The sequence below is a fragment of the Pelobates fuscus genome, chromosome 1, assembly GCF_036172605.1.
Source record: "Pelobates fuscus isolate aPelFus1 chromosome 1, aPelFus1.pri, whole genome shotgun sequence".
Classification (NCBI taxonomy): Eukaryota; Metazoa; Chordata; class Amphibia; order Anura; family Pelobatidae; genus Pelobates; species Pelobates fuscus.
The window spans coordinates 172,186,268-172,205,280 of NC_086317.1; the positions used below are offsets into that span (position 1 = coordinate 172,186,268).

The 19,013-nt window shown below is 37.1% G+C and overlaps 1 protein-coding gene across 1 annotated transcript; it reads right to left on the reverse strand.

Annotated features, from left to right (window-relative positions):
- Nucleotides 1-2,913: 2,913 nt before the first annotated feature.
- On the reverse strand, nt 2,914-7,543 carry LOC134609149 (protein BTG2-like). The gene is made up of 2 exons (XM_063452647.1): nt 7,185-7,543; nt 2,914-5,399 (listed from the first exon to the last, which is right to left on the reverse strand). Exons 1-2 carry the CDS (start codon nt 7,330-7,332, stop codon nt 5,071-5,073), a joined length of 477 nt encoding a protein of 158 aa, XP_063308717.1. The 5' UTR covers nt 7,333-7,543; the 3' UTR covers nt 2,914-5,070.
- Nucleotides 7,544-19,013: the final 11,470 nt, after the last annotated feature.

Below are 19,013 nucleotides of genomic sequence, written 5' to 3' on the forward strand. Positions count from 1 at the left end.
TAAAGAATTAAAAAAAAAAAAAGGGATGTCTAACCAGTGCTCATACACACCACTAAATCATTTCGCACTTATATCGGTTCATCTCTCCCACATTACTATCTACCTCTAAAACTAAATGAAAAACACACATTAATCAGTGCTCAATAAAAGCAATAAACATAGAAAGTCGATGCCCAACATGCCCCTTTAGTCTGGGACTAAACAAGACCGCTATGTTATTTGGTTAAATAGGGAAGCTATCCACAAGAGGCACACTGCCTTAATGAAGTGCCCCCCCTGTATCGCCCATTGTGGGACATCTGAGTGCATCAAGATAGTAGCTTGTTATGGAGGAGGGCGCATCCTTCTTAAGAACAACTAACAAATATAGTTACTGCTGAACATCTGTGAATATTACTAAATGTATATAATACCTCAGTAATTAAGCTGGCAACCCGTTGTTTGATACCATCCGATAAGGTAAGACATGACCCCACATGAGGGGAAACTGATGCAGTCAGATATCCCAAAGTAACTTTGTAAAATCTGACCTAAATCTCTTCTCCCTACAATGTTGCTATACTAATTAACCTTCGATGGAATTTCTTTTCTTTGACCCGGGAAAGATTGTGTGTAAGAAAAACAAGCACTAGGGTCAGCAGAGACTCCAGACACTTCATGTCTTTCACGGTCTAAGAAAGAAGAGTAATTATAAGTATCTATACAAGAATTGTTAGTTGTGAATTATTAGTGGGATTGTGTATGTAAGTGCAAGTATGGCAAGATTTGCCTTGTATCTATACACTATTCACACCTAGGAGTGCATACATATAGATGCATTTAAGACAGCAAATAAAAGGTTTGTTTTTTTTAAACCACTGTGTAAATGTGTCACTGGTCTTTAGCATACCGTATATCTAAAAAGGAATACTCCAAGCACCATCACAACTAAAGCACTGTAGTGATTATGGTCCCAGGAGTGCCCTGTCCCCCTTACTCCATGGTAATGTAACAGTGAGTGTTTGCAGAGTTCCTGAAAGAAGCTTCTCCATTACATCTACTAAGCCAAGTCCTGCAGTGTAGGGCAAGCTCAATGGCTGAGAGCATCAGTAGGTTGCTGCACCAGGGGCTTAGCTCATGTAGAGAGCTTTTGGTTGCCAGAGAGGCATAGGAGCAGCACCAAGAAGACTCCAGGGAATAAGTCAATCTAAAAGCAAACAGACTACTTACATTGGGTAGGATGCTAGGAAACTCCTAGGACCATAACCACTTCAGTACATTGCAAAGGTTATAGTAAAAACTTCAAAACACCAAAAGCCCTACTTTCACCTATGGTTAGGTAGAGCCAGCAGATTATCCCAAAGGAGTAGACTGGAAACAGTGGCAAGAACTCAGCAGGACCTAGGAAATATTTCAAACTGCACTAAACTGTGATTACTTAGCATATGACAGCACCAAAGCACTACAGCAGCATGTAGTCATTACGGCACTGAGTGTTCCTTAAATTTAATTAACTTCAGGATAATTATAGAATAGCCAATCCATGTAAATTAAACATTTAGAAAAAATAAATAAAAAATTCTGATTTCCACATGGCAAGCACTAGGCCGAGGCAGACTTGCGCAGGAACATTCTTTAGCTATGAGCTACAATTTATCTGTTTGAACACTAACAAGCAATTTATACGAGGAAATAATGACATGTAAAACCATCAGTACTGTCTGAAAGGGGATGAGAACAGTGCAAATGAAATGCAGGCTTTAACCCCTTTAGTACACATGACATGTGTGACATGTCATGATTCCCTTTTATTCCAGAAGTTTGGTCCTTAAGGAGTCATTCACGAACTCCGTGGAAGACCAGTCTGCATTCTGGTAGCTATACTTTAGAACTCTACATGGAGCAGACTCACCTGCCAAAAAACAGCTTGAGATATACTTAGCTGACAATAAAGGAAAGCTTTACTGCCAAAGGTAATGTATTATAGAATAAATTAATCCATCCATTTAACAGTAACAATTACATTTTTCCCTTTAAAAAGACTACTCATCGAGTCTGGCACTTCCCTCGATGTATTTTTCCCGTCTCCACCTCTGTGCGCGACCCTCTTTCTCTCGCTCTTATTTCTTACTCTACTCTTTTCCCACCTCTCTATTAGGACCTTTACGCACACAGTTTGATCACAAACCAAAAACTAGCTAATTCCACATCAATAGGCACTCAACAGGCAACACTAACCCAAGAAAGGGACTCTTAAACATTTCTAAAGTATACACTAACAATTCTCTAAATGCTCCAGATACAGCCTGTACAACCTGTGGTTGATATTTAGTTCCCAACACAGCTTACGCCAGTATCAGATACAACCGCAACACATCCGAATCTAGAGACCATAGGGTGCCGACAGGCGGGTCACAATAAAAACAAGATCACGATTAGAACATTACAAGAAGGAAGTTATGTATATTACAAGTCTATAGCACAGTTACAATAATATGTACCCAGTATACTGGACATTTGTCACGTTACTATAAAGAAGAAAAACCTTGACAGACTGAGCCAGTTACCATTGTTTGGTGTAATGCATGTTTTAACGGTATTTACCTATCTTTCTGTATCATATATGCAATGCAATATATTTGGCGAAATGGCTTGTGCACAAGCCTTATATTGTTGATTTACTGCAGTCTGTCAATGCAAAAAAATAAAAAAATAACGTAAAAAAACGACTTTACTACCAGTATTAAAATCCAAATTGTAGTGAATTCAAATCAAAGGCAAAAATGGAAGCTGAAATAGCAGATCGGAGAAAATAAATACATTTAAAAAAAAAACATCAGCTATATATTTTTGTTAACACCTAATCTTTAAAGAAAAAATAATTTAGTTTAAACACAGATGACTGTGACAATTCAAGACGAAGGAGACTGTAGATAAGATAATTTCTTTTTATTACAAAGTAACAACAGTACAGCACCTATTACAGTACATAACACTTTTTTATGAATAGTCTTCTGTTGGTATATAGTATGTAAACTTGTTTCAAATTTGGCAGAATGGTAACAAAGATTTGTGGAAATATACATGGCACCCATGTTCCATGTATTGTGTGCGTGTTAAATTTGTGTATGGCTCAGACAGGCACCTGGAAGGCACTTTCTACAGGTTTTATTCACAAGGCAGAGAGTACAAAATTGTTGAAAGAAAAAAAAAATAAAATAAATAAACCCGCCACTTGCCATATCCCTCAGGGAATATGTTAAAAAAGAAACAAAAAAATTCAGGCAGTTTTAAATTAATAACTGTGGTTCTTAACCCCTGTTAGGCCGAAAAAGTGATTTCTTCTGATTTGGTCAAAACTGGAAGCAAATATACAATTTACTGTATTGTTAAATTTTTTACAATAATAAAACTAATATCAAAGTACATACACTGGATCTCATTAAAAGGAGGTAAAGAACCACTAGTGTAGAGGGTGGCAAGTTATATATGTGCAAACAGTGATCCAAAGTACAGAAACATTGGAGCAAGCATAACTACATTAAAAAAATAAAAATAATATGTGCTTAAAACTCTTTTTAATACTAGCAGCTGAGAGTAAGAGCCTTCTGAATAGATACTCACTACCACCAGTATTCAAAAGATTTAGGTCATTATTCAGACTTATGTTAGAAGAATTAATTCTCTTTAGAAAGTAAAACTACCCCCTCATACATATGACAATGGAAAAGGTCAGTAAGAAAAAAAGGCAATGATAAAGCAGACATTTGATTTCTATCAGTCATTCTGGCACAGGTATCTTGTACCCATGGTACAACAAAGTGTTGGAAATGTAATCGTATTCTACAACTTTCGAAAAGGATTTTTAAAGTCTCTTAAAATCTAACATGTCTGGAAACAAATGCTCAATGTGCAATATTTAACATTCAATAAGAGCAAAGGCAGTAAAAATACATTGGCCCTTTATCTAATCTTACTTATGTTTAAAGTCCAGCTTTAATTTAAGTCTCACTGCATCCCTGCAGGGAAATCCTGAAGTATTTGCATGCCAAATACCTTTTAAAAGTTAAAAAAAAAAAAAGCTACATCAATTCAAGATGGCATTCACAAAAATGGTTGCAATTTAAGTGCTTTTGTCCCTTTCATCTGTCTGTGCTGAAGAGACCTGAAAAATTCTGATCCACAGTTGGTGTTGCTCTACAACACACATCAAGCGTCTCAAGCACAGAGCAGCTAAAACAGGGAATTTAAACAATACACAATTTTTTTTTAACATTTTTATTTTTCGTTTGGTTTTCTGTGTTATTTTTTTTTTTATTTTAACTAGGAATAAAGTGCAAGGTTGCAGAAAATCTGGTTTAGGTTAAAATGTGATAATATAGCCTGTTTTACAGACAACTACCACAGAGGGGGAAGAATTACATTTAAGTTGTCCTCATGCCAAAGAGCGTGTGTGTGTGTGTAATATATATATATATTTTATTATTTTTTATTTAATTATGTTTAGAACCCACATGGGCAACCTGTGGCAATCCAATTGTTTTGTTGCAACTCCAACTCCAAAATCTCCACTAACCTGTGTTCCATAAATAAGTAGATGGCAGGGAATCCAAGGAGTTGGAGCTCAACGTGTGTTAGCCAAAGGTTGCCCATGTTTTCTCGCTAACAAAATCTCCATACATTGGTGCACAAAGTTACCATTTTAAAGATAGCTGAATTCAAAGCATTCTTATTCTTTACGATACGCCAGTGAGGTGTTTCTTAAAATCAGTGATTTTCAATAAAAGAAAACAAAAAAAAAAAAAAAAAAAAAAAAACATACTCCTCCATGTTACCCATCTATATTAAACAGTTATAGCTGCCTTCATTCTGCTACTGTAGAACTGGTAGGGGCTGTACATGCTGCACTAGTGCATTAGTGTTTCTCAAAGTGAGAATTTAAAAATAGGCATCAAAAAAGTTTCATATGTTCTATCCTAAAAAAAAAAAAATCTTTAAAAATATAAATATATCTTCATTAGAAAACATGGCTCCCAGAGCGAGGTATTTACAACATACACAAGCAGCAAATGGGGAGTTCCCAAGGCGAGGCTAGCTGCCAACAGTTATTAGGTATCGATTGGGAGCTTTGGAACTGCTCAGCAGTTCACTCTTACAGCTTAAGGGCCCCCGAACAGTTGGAACAGGAGCTTCATAAAGCACACATATGGAGCCATCTTCACCAATTCGGTAGGAGACCTCATATGGGTCCACCCAGAGGGTGAGCTCTTTAGGCAGTAAGCCGAGCAGCTGCTGGTTGCTCATGTTGATACGAACGGCCACGTTGCTTATAACTGGATCCATCCTATGATTTATCCGGATGCAGCGGTAGCCAGAACCTTTGGCAGGCTTATCTGGAAACCAATGATGTGCATAGTGTTCTGTAAAATATTAAGCAGAAATACAAGTCAACAAAATGATATATGTTGTTAACGGACATAATAATACGTAATACACAAAATAGTTTACTCACAAAAGTGTTATAAGAAAATACATTAAAAATTCGTGTTGTATGTTCACACAATTTACCAATTTAGTTTATTGTGTAATATGTTAGTTGGATCTATATCAACACTGCATATTTGTCTATACAGACTGCCAATATGCACATCCTGCCTCTTGCAAAAGTATTTACCCCCAAAAGATACTACACACTTAACTTTATCAAAGTTAGTAATCCAGTTATCTTTTGGGACACAACCCATCCTTTGATAAGTCCTGTAAGTACGATTGAGTGTCATCTAGACTTTTTTTTTTTAATGTATATTTATTTATAGAGCCATAAACTGGAATATGCAAATCTGGTTACAAAACACATTTTCCCAAGTAAGGCGTGTTATTCTATAAACTCAAAAGATTACACATGAAATACAAAAGCTACTTGAATTAATTACAAATTAGCTATAGCAGTATAAAAAGGTTTGTAGACTGGTTCAATACCAACTACAGCAGATATGCTTAGAGATATCTGTATCTCATCAACTCAATAACTATAAAATGTAGTTATAAAAGTGGCAGTGGTTGTGCATGGATTCCCAAAAATCCAAAAGTGACCACGTCCCATTGTAAATGCACACATACCAAGGAGGAAACAAACCTCAGACTAATACAATGTTCAATTTATATATTTGCTAAACAGTTTATAGATGAAAAGGGATTAGTTGCTAAACTATGGATGGTATAAAATTAGCAAAGAACTTGCAAATTGAAGGCCAAAATAACTAAGGTAGGAGTAGTCCTCGGCAATGCCATTTCTCGTTAATAAATTAATAATGCAGTTTTTTTTGTAAATTCTCCATAATCCATGGTTGAATAAATTATAGCAGAAGCATCCACTCTTAAAAGAATAATTGTGCTGACAATGTTTCGCTTTAATGGGTCTGGTATTTTGTAGCACATGTATAAATTTCCGGGGCAGTGAAAGAAGTTTATTACACAGATACACACACCCAACTTGCCGCATGGTTGCAGATTCCCTGGTGGGGGTCTAGCTATGGCTATTGTGTACAGAGCAGCAACAGACTATTTAAGATTCAGCACTGCCAGCAAGGCAGGTATGAGATATAGGGTTATGGGGGCCAGCTCACTAGGGAGGCGAGAGATTAAGGATTAGGGGGTGCCAGATCACAAAGGGGGTGAGAAATTTAGGATTAGGGGGTGTCAGCACACTAAGGGGTGAGAGATTTAGGATTAGGAGGTGTCAGCACACTAGGGAAGTGATAGATTTAGGATTATGGGGTGCCAGTTCAGTAGGGTTGTGAAAGATTTAGGATTAGGGGATGCCAGTACACTAGTGAGGTAAGAGATTTAGGAATATGGGGTGCCAGCTCACTAAGGCAGGGGAGAGATTTAGGATTATAAATTGCCAGCTCAGTAAGGGGGTGAGATATTAAGGATTAGGGGTAGCCAGCTCACTAGGGAGGTGGTAGATTTAGGATTATAAATTGCCAGCTCAGTAAGGGGGTGAGATATTAAAGATTAGGGGTAGCCAGCTCACTAGGGAGGTGGTAGATTTAGGGTTATGGGTGCCAGCTCAGTAAGTGAGAGCAGGCTAGGACTACTACCGAGGGCCTCATTGAGTGATCGTCCAACGCGCTGTAAAGCTGCCCCTGGCCCTCACCCGGTTAGTTGCTTTCTATCTAATCCCCGCTCCCCGCGATCCTCACCTATGAGTGTGCATCTCAGGGCCATCCGGAACACATGGATCCGCTGCTCGCTGACTCGACCCCTCAGGAGACTGGCGAGGAAAGTGACGGCAGCGTCGATCTCCGGCAGTGTGTCGGTGCTGGCACGGGGCGCCGAGCCGTTCGACATGGCGGACAGGAGTGATGGGTGTGGGGGCACGTGGCGAGGGGGTGCAGGTAATCCCGGCTTTATGACGTGTCACGAGATGGTGCGAGGACAAGTGGCCGCCCGACTGCTCTTCTTCAAAGTAACCTTCTGCGCAGCAAACTCTGCCTTTTATAGTCACCGAGGGAGTTTCCGGCAGCAAGCTGGCCAATCATAGTCTTGTTTTGACATTCAGCAAAGGTGGGTGACGCAGGGTGGTGACGTCAGTGACAAGAAGCCGCATATATGAGAAGAATTAGAAGAAGAAAAAAAAACAGAGCAATATCTCGTCCTGCTCCACCCCTCAAACAGCACAATGTGCTCCAGCCAGATCAAACCAGATAGAGGATCATGGCTTTATAACAAGCCTGTTATGTGGACTGTGAACAAAATAAACAAATATTGAGATATATATAATTTACTTTTATTGTGATTGTCTAGACCACAAATAAATTGTTTTCATAGTACTAGGACAGAAAAAAAAAATAGTAAAAAAGTGTGTGATAGTGTGCTCCATGGACACAAACTATAGATTGTTAGCACATGAAGTCTGGATAACAAAAACAACTGGAGAGCCTTCACAAACCAGCTACTTTGATTTTTAAAATGTGATTTACAAATCAATCACATACCAGGCACCTGGCAGGCTGTGAGACATTAAGCCCTTAAGGACCAAACTTCTGGAATAAAAGGGAATCATGACATGTCACACGTCATGTGTCCTTAAGGGGTTAAAGTAGTTAGGGGGATCCAAGATTCTACTTTGACACCCCTTATTTACATCATTTGTTTGTTAGACTGTAAAATAATCACTTACAATGATATTATAATCAATTGATCTATAGGTATTCAGTAAATACCTATAAATAAATACAAACTTTTTTTTATTTTATTTTTTACTTACGTTTTCTTCCAGAGCCCAAACTCCCTCAATTCTGCTGTCTGCACTTCTACAATGACACTACAATGACACTTCACTATCTACAATGACAAATACAAAATACAATGCTCCTTATAAAGTGCGGCACAAAAAGCCAAAAGCTTTTTATATGAAAACACTGAATTCCTATTAACCCCTTAACACCGCAGCCAAATGTACAAGTTGTGAACGAAACACAATGTAAACAAAACCTGGCATTTGCGCTATATGTCTGTCCAACCGTAATTCACCTCTTTCATATTAAATGCACCCCCCCTTATTATATATCATTTTATTCAGGGGAAACGGGGCTTTCATTTAATATCAAATATTTAGCTATGAAACATAATTTAATATGAAAAAAATGGGAGAAAATAAGAAATGTTGTTATTTTTTTAGTTCTACATGACATTTTAACAGTCAATGTCATAATACTGTTTGCCTTTACTGCAATAAAATACACATATTTGTATTCAGCAAAGTCTCACGTGTGAAACAGTACCCCCTATGTACAGGTTGTATGGTGTTTTGGGAAGTTACAGGGTCAAATATAGCGTGTTACATTTGGAATTGAAATTCGCCAGATTGGTTACGTTGCCTTTGAGACTGTATAGTAGCCCAGGAAATAAATTTACACCCATAATGGCATACCATTTGCAATAGTAGACGACCCAAGGTATTGCAAATGGGGTATGTCCAGTCTTTTTTAGTAGCCATTTGGTCACAAACACTGGCCATTTAATCAGTATCAGTCTACGTGTAATTTGATATTGCAGCCAATTTGGGGATTATATATATATATATACACACACACACACAATCTCATCTTACAAAAATAAAGACACAGAGCAACTGAATGAAAAAAAATAAAAAAAAATAATAATAATTATAATAATAATAAAATATACCGTTTGAGTGGATCTTAAATGACAAGTTCTGCAAATGCCGATTTGCTTTGTACAGCTTATCCAGACAGCAATTATTTATTATCAAAAAGTCTGTGATGTGGCATGTGGTGGTAGTTAGAAGAGGAGGGTATTGTACGGTATCTTTACCATTTGAAATGGAAATTTGCACAGTAACCCCCCACCACCCCCTCCTGAAAAACAATGTCAGTAATTTACTCTTACCACTATACATATATATTTGTTCTGACAATCATCTGGTGGGGCCTAAGTGCCCCTATGGTGCTGACAAACCAATACTTGCCCAAAGTATCATGTAATATAAAAGATGCAGAACATGTATTAGGTAAAAATAAAGGTAGAACAATAAATAGTAAAGCTTGAAAAAATAAAAAAATTAGAAAACCACAATGGAAATCCACAGGGACTATATTTTATAGGTATTGAAGCAATCAAAACACATTGGAGAGGGGTGATATAGATAGTCTCCTGAGCAAGTCTCAGATTAGGTGGATTTTTATCCTTGACACCATGTTACCCCATTTTGAGATCAATGCAGGCTTTTAAAAAAAAAAAATGTTTTCAGAATTTTATCATGGAATTTTGTAAAATTATTTTTTTATTACGATATAGCGTTTATATTTTTTCTTTAGCTTGTTTTTATCATTCTTTTAATGTATGGGTATATTTTTCTTCCCCCGTTTTCTCCTTTTAATAAAATTGTATGCATATTGAGATATATATATATACCGTATTTATTCGAGTATAACGCGCACACGTGTATAACGCGCACCCCTAATTTTCGATTAAAAATCGGTATAAAATTTTGTACCGATTTTTAATCTAAAATTAGGGTTGCTCGTTATACTCGAATAAATATTAGCCCAGCAGAAGAGGGAGGGGGTGCTCCGATAATACCTCCCAGGACCGCCGGGCAGCAAGCGTTTACTCACCTCCCTGCAAGCTCCTCCAGCTCCCCAGTGTAAATCTCGCGAGACCCGCAGCCGACAGAGCTGGCTGCGGGTCTCACGAGATTTACACTGGGGAGCTGGAAGAGCTGCAGGGAGGTGAGTAAACGCTTGCTGCCCGCCACCCCAGGACCGCCGGGCTTGTAATGAGCCCGGCGGTCCTGGGAGGTATTATCGGAGCACCCACTCCCTCCCTCTTCTGCTGGGCTAATATTTATTCGAGTATAACGCGCACCCCTAATTTTAGATTAAAAATCGGTACAAAATTTTGCGCGTTATACTCGAATAAATACGATTATATATATATATATATATACATACATACATTTCATACTAATCTCTTTATTTTTATCTTTATCACAACAGATCTTAATTGTCTATGTAATACTATGTTTCCTATTTTTTTTTAACTCTTATTGAATTTATGTAACATTACTATGTATTTTTCTGATATTTTATACCCCCTTTTAAGACTCCAGTGTTTTGGCGGCTTTAAGACTGTTTGTGGACGATATATACAAGTTTAGAACAAACAAATGGGATCTGTGTGTTACTTAGGTGTCGGCATTCTGAACTAACATGTGATTGCAAGTCCGACGGACGCAAGGAGACGCATGAACGCATGCGCGGAATTATGACGAACCTGGAAGAGATTACCGACAAGTCAGAAAACGGTGCCAAAATAGATTTAAATGGGAAGGTGACAGGAACACTCACTACAAAACCACTTTTGAAAAAAAGCAACTAGCCGAAACGGGTTAAGCGGAGGTGGACTATATTCTATTTATTTTGTAAGGAATCGGTTTTTAACTGTGTGTATAATGAAGCCTATGGAGCAGTTTTTAACCTCAATCTGATATCCTGGAATCTATTTGGTGCTGCACCGAGGAAACTAAGCTGCAATCCAGTATCCAGATCCTTACTAAAAAAAAACAAAAAACACCTTTTTTTTCTGCATATATCGCTTTTAGTCTGAGCCAGCTTGTGGAGTTGCTCAGAACCATGTGAGTGGATCCTACTTGTTCGATGCATATAATTTGTTTTAACCATATTACCCTATATGCTTTTTTTTCAATCTTGTTCATAGATGCATCTTTTTATTATCCCATTTGAGGAAATATTTACACTCTTTTTTGAGTGCACTCACCCCCATTTATTGAATATTAGGGAAAAATAAAGCCATGTCTGCACTCATTAGACATTTATTAACCACTTGTGTCTCATAGTTCAGTATCTATTTCTAGAAAAAAAAGTTTTTTATATATATTATCAATTCACCAACATTGCCGTTTTGATCTAGATAGGCTGATAACCAGGAACTACTACTCATCTGTTGCATTACAGTTTACTTACATTAAACACTTTCATAAACAGAATGCAGTTGAATTTTAGTGAATTTAAGGAAACCAGTTAACACATTAAAGCTATAGCACATGCCCATAATAGAACATTGCCTGCAGCCAGGCTCTAATGATAAAACTGCAAGTCACATGTCTTCACATTGTTTATCTGATGAATGTGCCCAGTGTGTTTTTCATCCTTTCAAAGGACTGCTGACAACGAACGGTGTTGGCACAAGCTTTCAAATGGTATACATATCCAAACCATTTAGAAGATAATGGATTTTGAAAAGTTCTGAATTCACAGTTTTGGTTATTTGTATACTGAAGGATACCTATGTTACCAAGACATAAAACTATCTGTCAATTCAATCTAAATAACAACTATCTTATCAATTACTAAATGAGTGACACTATTAACCCCGTTTCTAAACTCTAAAATTAGCATTAAGGCTGGTTAATGTCACAATCAATTACAATAATCATATGTCTAGCCTAAGAAATGCAGTTCTGTGGCTGGCTCCATATCTTTCAACAATAGGAGGTATGGATCTGTGACAGATAGGTGGGTTGGGCACTAAAGGCCAAGAAGAGGGGCAGGTATGCCAGTTAGTGGTACCGGCGTTTCAGAAGAGGAGGCATCTCAGCTTGGCACAAACAAAACAATGGATTCGCAGCAACAGATAGTTTCAAACTATGGATCTTAATTTGAGGGGTCCAAACATTGACTGACAGCGTCTTTGGAAGTCACCACTCAGGCAGGGCAGACCCTACAGAGTGCATGTTAATGTGCTCTGAGTATGGGCTGAATGCTGTGAGGTTGCACAAGCACTATGTCCTTCCTGAGGGAAAAAAGAAAAACAAAGCTTCCCACATCCCAATTGCCATCCTAGGCCTCAAGCCTTGCTGGCATTGTGGCAAATACATCCTTGGACACTAAGGCACATATGGTTAAACAAAGGTTCTTTCTTAGAACCTTTTGCAACAAGTACAACATGAAAAATAAGAAAATATAAGAGCACCATTTATAATGTATCAGACTGAATTGCAATTAACTTTGAAAGCTTCACGTGTGTTTTTTTGGGTTGAAGATTGCCCCAAATAAATTTGTTTCCAGTAGAGTGAACTGTCCTAGTGACGGTCATAAACATAGCTAAGCTCCTATTGAGTCTGCTGTAGGAGGGCAACTCACCAAACCAGAAGAACTAACAAGACATTTGCACATTTTTGGTCAAAGTCAGAAAAAATTGTGAAATTGGGAACTTTTCCAGTTTGGCCTTCTTAAAGGGACTCTCCGGTGCCAGGAAAACAAACCCGTTTTCCTGGCACTGCAGGGAAGGTTAAAATGGAGTGTCCCTTTAACTTCCACATTCCCAATTTAGTGAAGAAATCTTTATATAAACATTCAGAAGCATCCAAATCAGTTAAGCAATCACACACTCATTGCACGATAAAGACTACTGGCTTGAACAGGTTATTGAATTTCACTATTTGCAAAGTATCCAGGAGCAAGACACTGGACATTTACAGTTCACAGTGTATTAAAGTGCCTTCTTAACCTTATTACAGCATTATTTTTAATTACAGGCCTTCTGTGTGCACTGTAAATAAAGAGTGTAGCTGGTTATTTTTATAAACTTTTTTTTTCTGAAACTCTACTTCTTATCTCTGCTGTCATAACAATCTGGTTTTAGTAACCTATACCAAAATAGAATGACCCCAGTCATTTAATGACAGCAGGGATGTAGACCACAACGGAAGACATACTATGCTGGAACAGGGACCTTAGGGATCAAATGGCGATGACAGCAGATTCTAAGATGTGCTTTATACAGGAGCATTTCAAATAAAAATTTGAAAAAATTAAGTTAAAAAAAATATTTTATTATTGGCTTTTATACACCACAATTCTTTTCTCCCGAATGCTTTACAATATTAGAAAGGGATATTACAAGACAATTACAAAATATTACAAGATTACAGGTTAAAGAGGACCCTGCTCAAACAAACAATCTTAACAATACTACACCCATCTTTTTTATTATTAAAAATGCTATAAAATGTTACCTTAGCTTAGTCCAATATCATAATACACAGCAACAAAAACGAATTGGCAAACATGAAAAACTTATAAAAATAAAATAAAAAATAAAAATAATTAAAAGGTCTTAAACAGGAACTGCCGCTTACATCTGTTTAGCTGCCATTAGTGGCGTATTCTTCTAGGACACGCAAACATTATAGGTTCGCTCTATTTTACATTGTCCAATAAACGGGACAGCATCTATGCACCAAAACCTATTACATTATGATGTTTTGGTTTTGTGCTTACAGTGTCGCTTTAAAAGGAGCACTTTAAGCACCATAGCCACCACAACATATTGGTGCCAGGATTACCAAGGTGTTCATTGTAAGTAGTCAAACCGGCTTCACTTCTTACATGAAATCCGCCAAGTGCCACTACCTTCCTCCACGACTTACGACAGAGCCAAAGCACACTGTCTGAGATAAGCAACTGTGGTTAGTTCAGGAGATGTAACAGAAGCTCCTGCTCCCCCAGCAGACCAAATTACAATTATTTATAAAGCGCTGTATAATAGATTAAAAAAAAAAAAAAACACTTAATTCTTGCAAAACATATACAGAAACATAGGATGAAGAGGTTCCTATCCAGGAAGTTTACAAATCTAAGCACGCCAGCTAATAAGTCAAACCATTCTAAAAATAAATTGTCAGCTTAAAGGTGTTGGTGGGGGCAGTGCATTCCTGGCACCATAACCACTACATCACACTAACTATGGTGCTTAGAGTGCTCTTTTATAGTGTAAAGTAGAAGTGTTAAATTGTGCAAGCTTTTAATAACATGCCACAATTAGCAGAGACAGATTGATATTGTTTAAATTCACATAAAATGGTTTTACTCCAGGAGTAAAATCCTTCCTATGTTTGTGAAGCAGCATATATTTGTAGTTTGTTGTTATATCAACAGTTATGGATAGTTTATACCAGGCATAGGCAACTTTCAGCACTCCAAATGGAGTACGTCTCCCATAAGCCATAATGCAGGCAAAGTAGTCCACAACATCTGGAGTGCCGAAAGGTTACCTACCCCCAGTCTATACAATTGATAGGCATTTGTTAGATCCCCATAAATTTGTAGTACTACAACAGCCATGATGCTAACAATGCATAATGGGTCTTGTAATCCTACAGAAACAGAGTATCCATGTTTTACCAATCTCTGATCGAGTAGCTTAATTCAGCAATAACATTGTGTGCAAACTGGCAAGTTCTTAAAATTACATGACCTCACAAATTAATCTAATACATATTAAAGGACCACTCTAGTGCCAGGAAAGCATACTCGTTTTCCTGGCACTAGAGTGCCCTGAGGGTGCCCCCACCCTCAGGGACCCCCTCCCGCCCGGCTCTGGAAAGGGGAAAGGGGTAAAAACGTACCTTTTTCCAGCGCTGGGCGGGGAGCTCTCCTCCTCCTCTCCGCCTCCGTTCCTCCCCGTCGGCTGAATGCGCACGCGCGGCAAGAGCTGCGCGCGCATTCAGCCGGTCACATAGGAAAGCATTCATAATGCTTTCCTATGGACGCTTGCGTGCTCTCACTGTGATTTTCACAGTGAGAATCACGCAAGCGCCTCTAGCGGCTGTCAGTGAGACAGCCACTAGAGAATTGGGGGGAAGGCTTAACTAATTGATAAACATAGCAGTTTCTCTGAAACTGCTATGTTTATAAAACAATTAGTTAACCCTAGCTGGACCTGGCACCCAGACCACTTCATTAAGCTGAAGTGGTCTGGGTGCCTAGAGTGGTCCTTTAATTTCACCATGATTAACCCCTTAAGGACCGAGGACGGTTCAGGACCGTCATCGGCATTTTTGCGTTGCCGACCGGTGACGGTCCTGAACCGTCCTAACGGTCCAATGTACTTACCCGATCGCCGTCGTTCCCCCGGCGGCGATCGGCGGTGCTCCCGTTGTGGGGAGACTGCCTGCAGCCCAGACAGTCTCCCCATGGCGAATTAGGACCCCTGTGGCCATGTGATCGCTCAACAGGGCGACCACATGGTCACAATAGGTGTCCATGTGTCTGCCTGCAGGGGGACTGTCTGTAAAATCATAAAAAAAATTAAAGTTAAAGTTAATAAAAAAAAAAAAAATTATATATGTGTATATACATATATATATATATGATATATAGACATATATTATACCTATATAATATATGTCTATATATCATATATATCTATCATATATATATCATATATATATATATATGTATATATATATATATATATATAATGTCATACTGTGTATTTTTAAATTAATATGTACATATATTAATATGAAAATACACTTATAATTAAATTACACACGTATATATATATAAAAACTATATATTGTATATATATATTATTATAAAATACAAAAAATAAGTAATTTAAATTAAATTAAACATGTAAAAATAATTAAAAAAAATTATATCTATACGAAATTTTATTCTAACTGTATTTTGATAATATATATATATTTATATCAAAATACACTTAGAATGAAATTGTATATATATATCTATGTATATATAAATAAAAAGAATACGAACTATTCATATGTCCATATACAAAATTACATAAATAATTATATAAATATACACGTAGACTTCAAATATATAAATATGCATATATATTTAAATTCTACGTGCGTATTTATGTAATATTTTTACATAATTAAGTTATTTTATTTATTGCAATTTAAGGGACCTGCCTGCCAACCTAGGCCGAAAGTCCAGAGAATTTAATTTGCTATCACTGTATTTTACCCTGTAACGTTCTACGACACCCTAAAACCTGTACATGGGGGGTACTGTTTTACTCGGGAGACTTCGCTGAACACAAATATTAGTGATTCAAAACAGTAAAACATATCACAGCGATGATATTGTCAGTGAAAGTGACTTTTTTTGCATTTTTCACACACAAACAGCACTTTTACTGATGATATAATTGTTGTGATACATTTTCCAGTTTTGAAACACTAATATTTGCATTCAGCAAAGTCTGCCGAGTATAACAGTACCCCCCATGTACAGGTTTTATAGCGTTTTTGAAAGTTACAGGGTCAAATATATGGGTCAAATATTTTTACATTGAAAATGGCCAGGTTGGCTACGTTGCCCTTGAGAGCGTATGGTAGCCCAGGAATGAGAATTACCCCCATGATGGCATACCATTTGCAAAAGAAGACAACCCAAGGTATTGCAAATGGGGTATGTCCAGTCTTTTTTAGTAACCACTTAGTCACAAACACTGGCCAAAATTAGCGTTCAATTTAGTTTTTTACTTTTTTCACACACAAACAAATATGAACGCTAACTTTGGCCAGTGTTTGCGACTAAGTGGCTACTAAAAAAGTCTGGACATACCCCATATTGAATACCCTGGGTTGTCTACTTTAAAAAAAATATGTACATGTGGGGTGTTATTCAGCGATTTATGACAGATAATAGTGTTACAATGTCACTATGGATACATTTTAAAAATATATGTTTTGAAACCGCAATATCCTACTTGTACTTATAGCCCTATAACATGCAAAAAAATAGCAAAAAGCATGTAAACACTGGGTATTTTTAAACTCAGGACAAACTTTTGAATCTATTTAGCAGTTTTTTTCATTCGCTTTTGTAGATGAGTAAAAGATTTTTCACATAAAAGTAAAAAAACATGTATTTTTTTCAATTTTTCATCATATTTTTTCATTTTTTTTAAATTAAATTAGATGAGATTATATAAATAATGGTATGTAAAGAAAGCCCCTTTTATCATGAAAAAAACAATATATAATTTGTATGGGAACAGTAAATGAGAGAGCGGAAAATTACAGCTAAACACAAACACCACAAAAGTGTAAAAAGATGCCTGGTCGCAAATGTACAACATCGCAAAAACAGTCCGGTCCTTAAGGGGTTAAACCACGTTTGTTTGCAACGAGAGAGTACACCAAGAACTGATGAACTTGTATAAAGCTTAGTGTACATGTGTTTTGGAATTTGTCCTGACATGTCCAAGGAGAGAGATATGTGCTGGGGGTTGGGGAGCATTATCACGCATATTTACACAGTGTTCCTAGATGTTCTTTTTCAAGGCCCCTTTGAAACCTTTGACAATGAGTAGTTCAGCTGTGACACAAATTGTGTTTGTGAACTTATTACACAGGTGTTTGTTTTATTAACACATATGGGATTACAGTCTAGTAACATGACAACAGTTATAATAGATATTGAAACTAGTACTTATATTTGTTTCCCCATTTTTGGTTGACTTTTATAAACAAAAATATACACCTAAACCTTTAAAAAAGAGATACCATGACCACTACAGACATGTGTAGTTGTTATGGTGCCATTAGATTGCAAGTGCATTCCCCTGACTTTGATCAGAGTGGTTTAACCAAAAACAGAGACTCAAAGGGCTTCCAATCACAAATTAAGGTTATTACAATATGGACAAACTTTATATTGCTAATGTGGTAGTTTAACTTCCACATTAGCAATTCCCATAAACCGAAAAGTGCTGGTGCGCATACATATGCGCACCAGCACTTTTCTGTTTTGTGATTGTTTCTGTACCTTATTACCTGGGTATATTGTGAGTGCTGCAAACCTATTTATATTTTATCTTAATTTTTTGCGCCAAATTATCTACTGCACATTTTTTCAATTCCCATAAACCGGTGATGGTGTGCGGTTGCTTTTCTCAAAGATTTTGACCAATGCACAACCAAAACATTTTAAATTAATAAAGGATTTAGAAACTGTGTACACAATATTGTGTGTTTAGAGTCACATGCATTTAGAATTTTAATGGTGTGCTCTCCTACTTAAAAGATCCAATGTTCTGTTGCATGTCCTGAATACAATACTTCATTTATAAGTTTGCCAGATTTTGGGGGAAAATGATAGAGCCAAATAACATACATTAATTTTGAAATACAATGCAAATTGATCTAATTACATATAATGTGATTAAAATCAGTAACCAGTACACAAACATATATGGTTCATATATGTGTAATAAAAAAGCATCTATATGGCCATACATCATACCTAATAAATAGAACATATGTTCCAAATGTCCTCATCCGTACACACATGGATCAGTTGGTGAGGGTGCCAGTTAATCTTGTTCAATAGTTTGAGGCCTACAGACGAAGACCCAATTATTGACATTAGCTGTGATTAATCCTTCACAGCATGTGTTAAACTGCGCTTCTCATGACAGTGCCAACATTTATTTATAAAATATTTGCATGGAATAATTACTAGAAAGCAGCATTTTAAGCATGTTGTGTAGGTCAATCAGAAAGTCACAATCAACCAATCTATACCACCCAACTATGGACAAAAGTAATACTGCTAATGAGGAAATGGAAAAAACAAATATGGCTGCTGTGCTCCCCTTGCTCCTGTCTGGGCAGATATAGATCTGCAAATTTGGGTGACACAGTTATCTCTATGAACATG

Bases quoted from the DNA above. Each gene is read 5' to 3' on its own strand.
- LOC134609149 (XM_063452647.1), bottom strand. From the start codon at position 7,332: ATGTCGAACGGCTCGGCGCCCCGTGCCAGCACCGACACACTGCCGGAG. The intron at 5,400-7,184 runs GTGAGGATCGCG...AATATTTTACAG, and splicing joins CCTGAGATGCACACTCATAG to AACACTATGCACATCATTGG.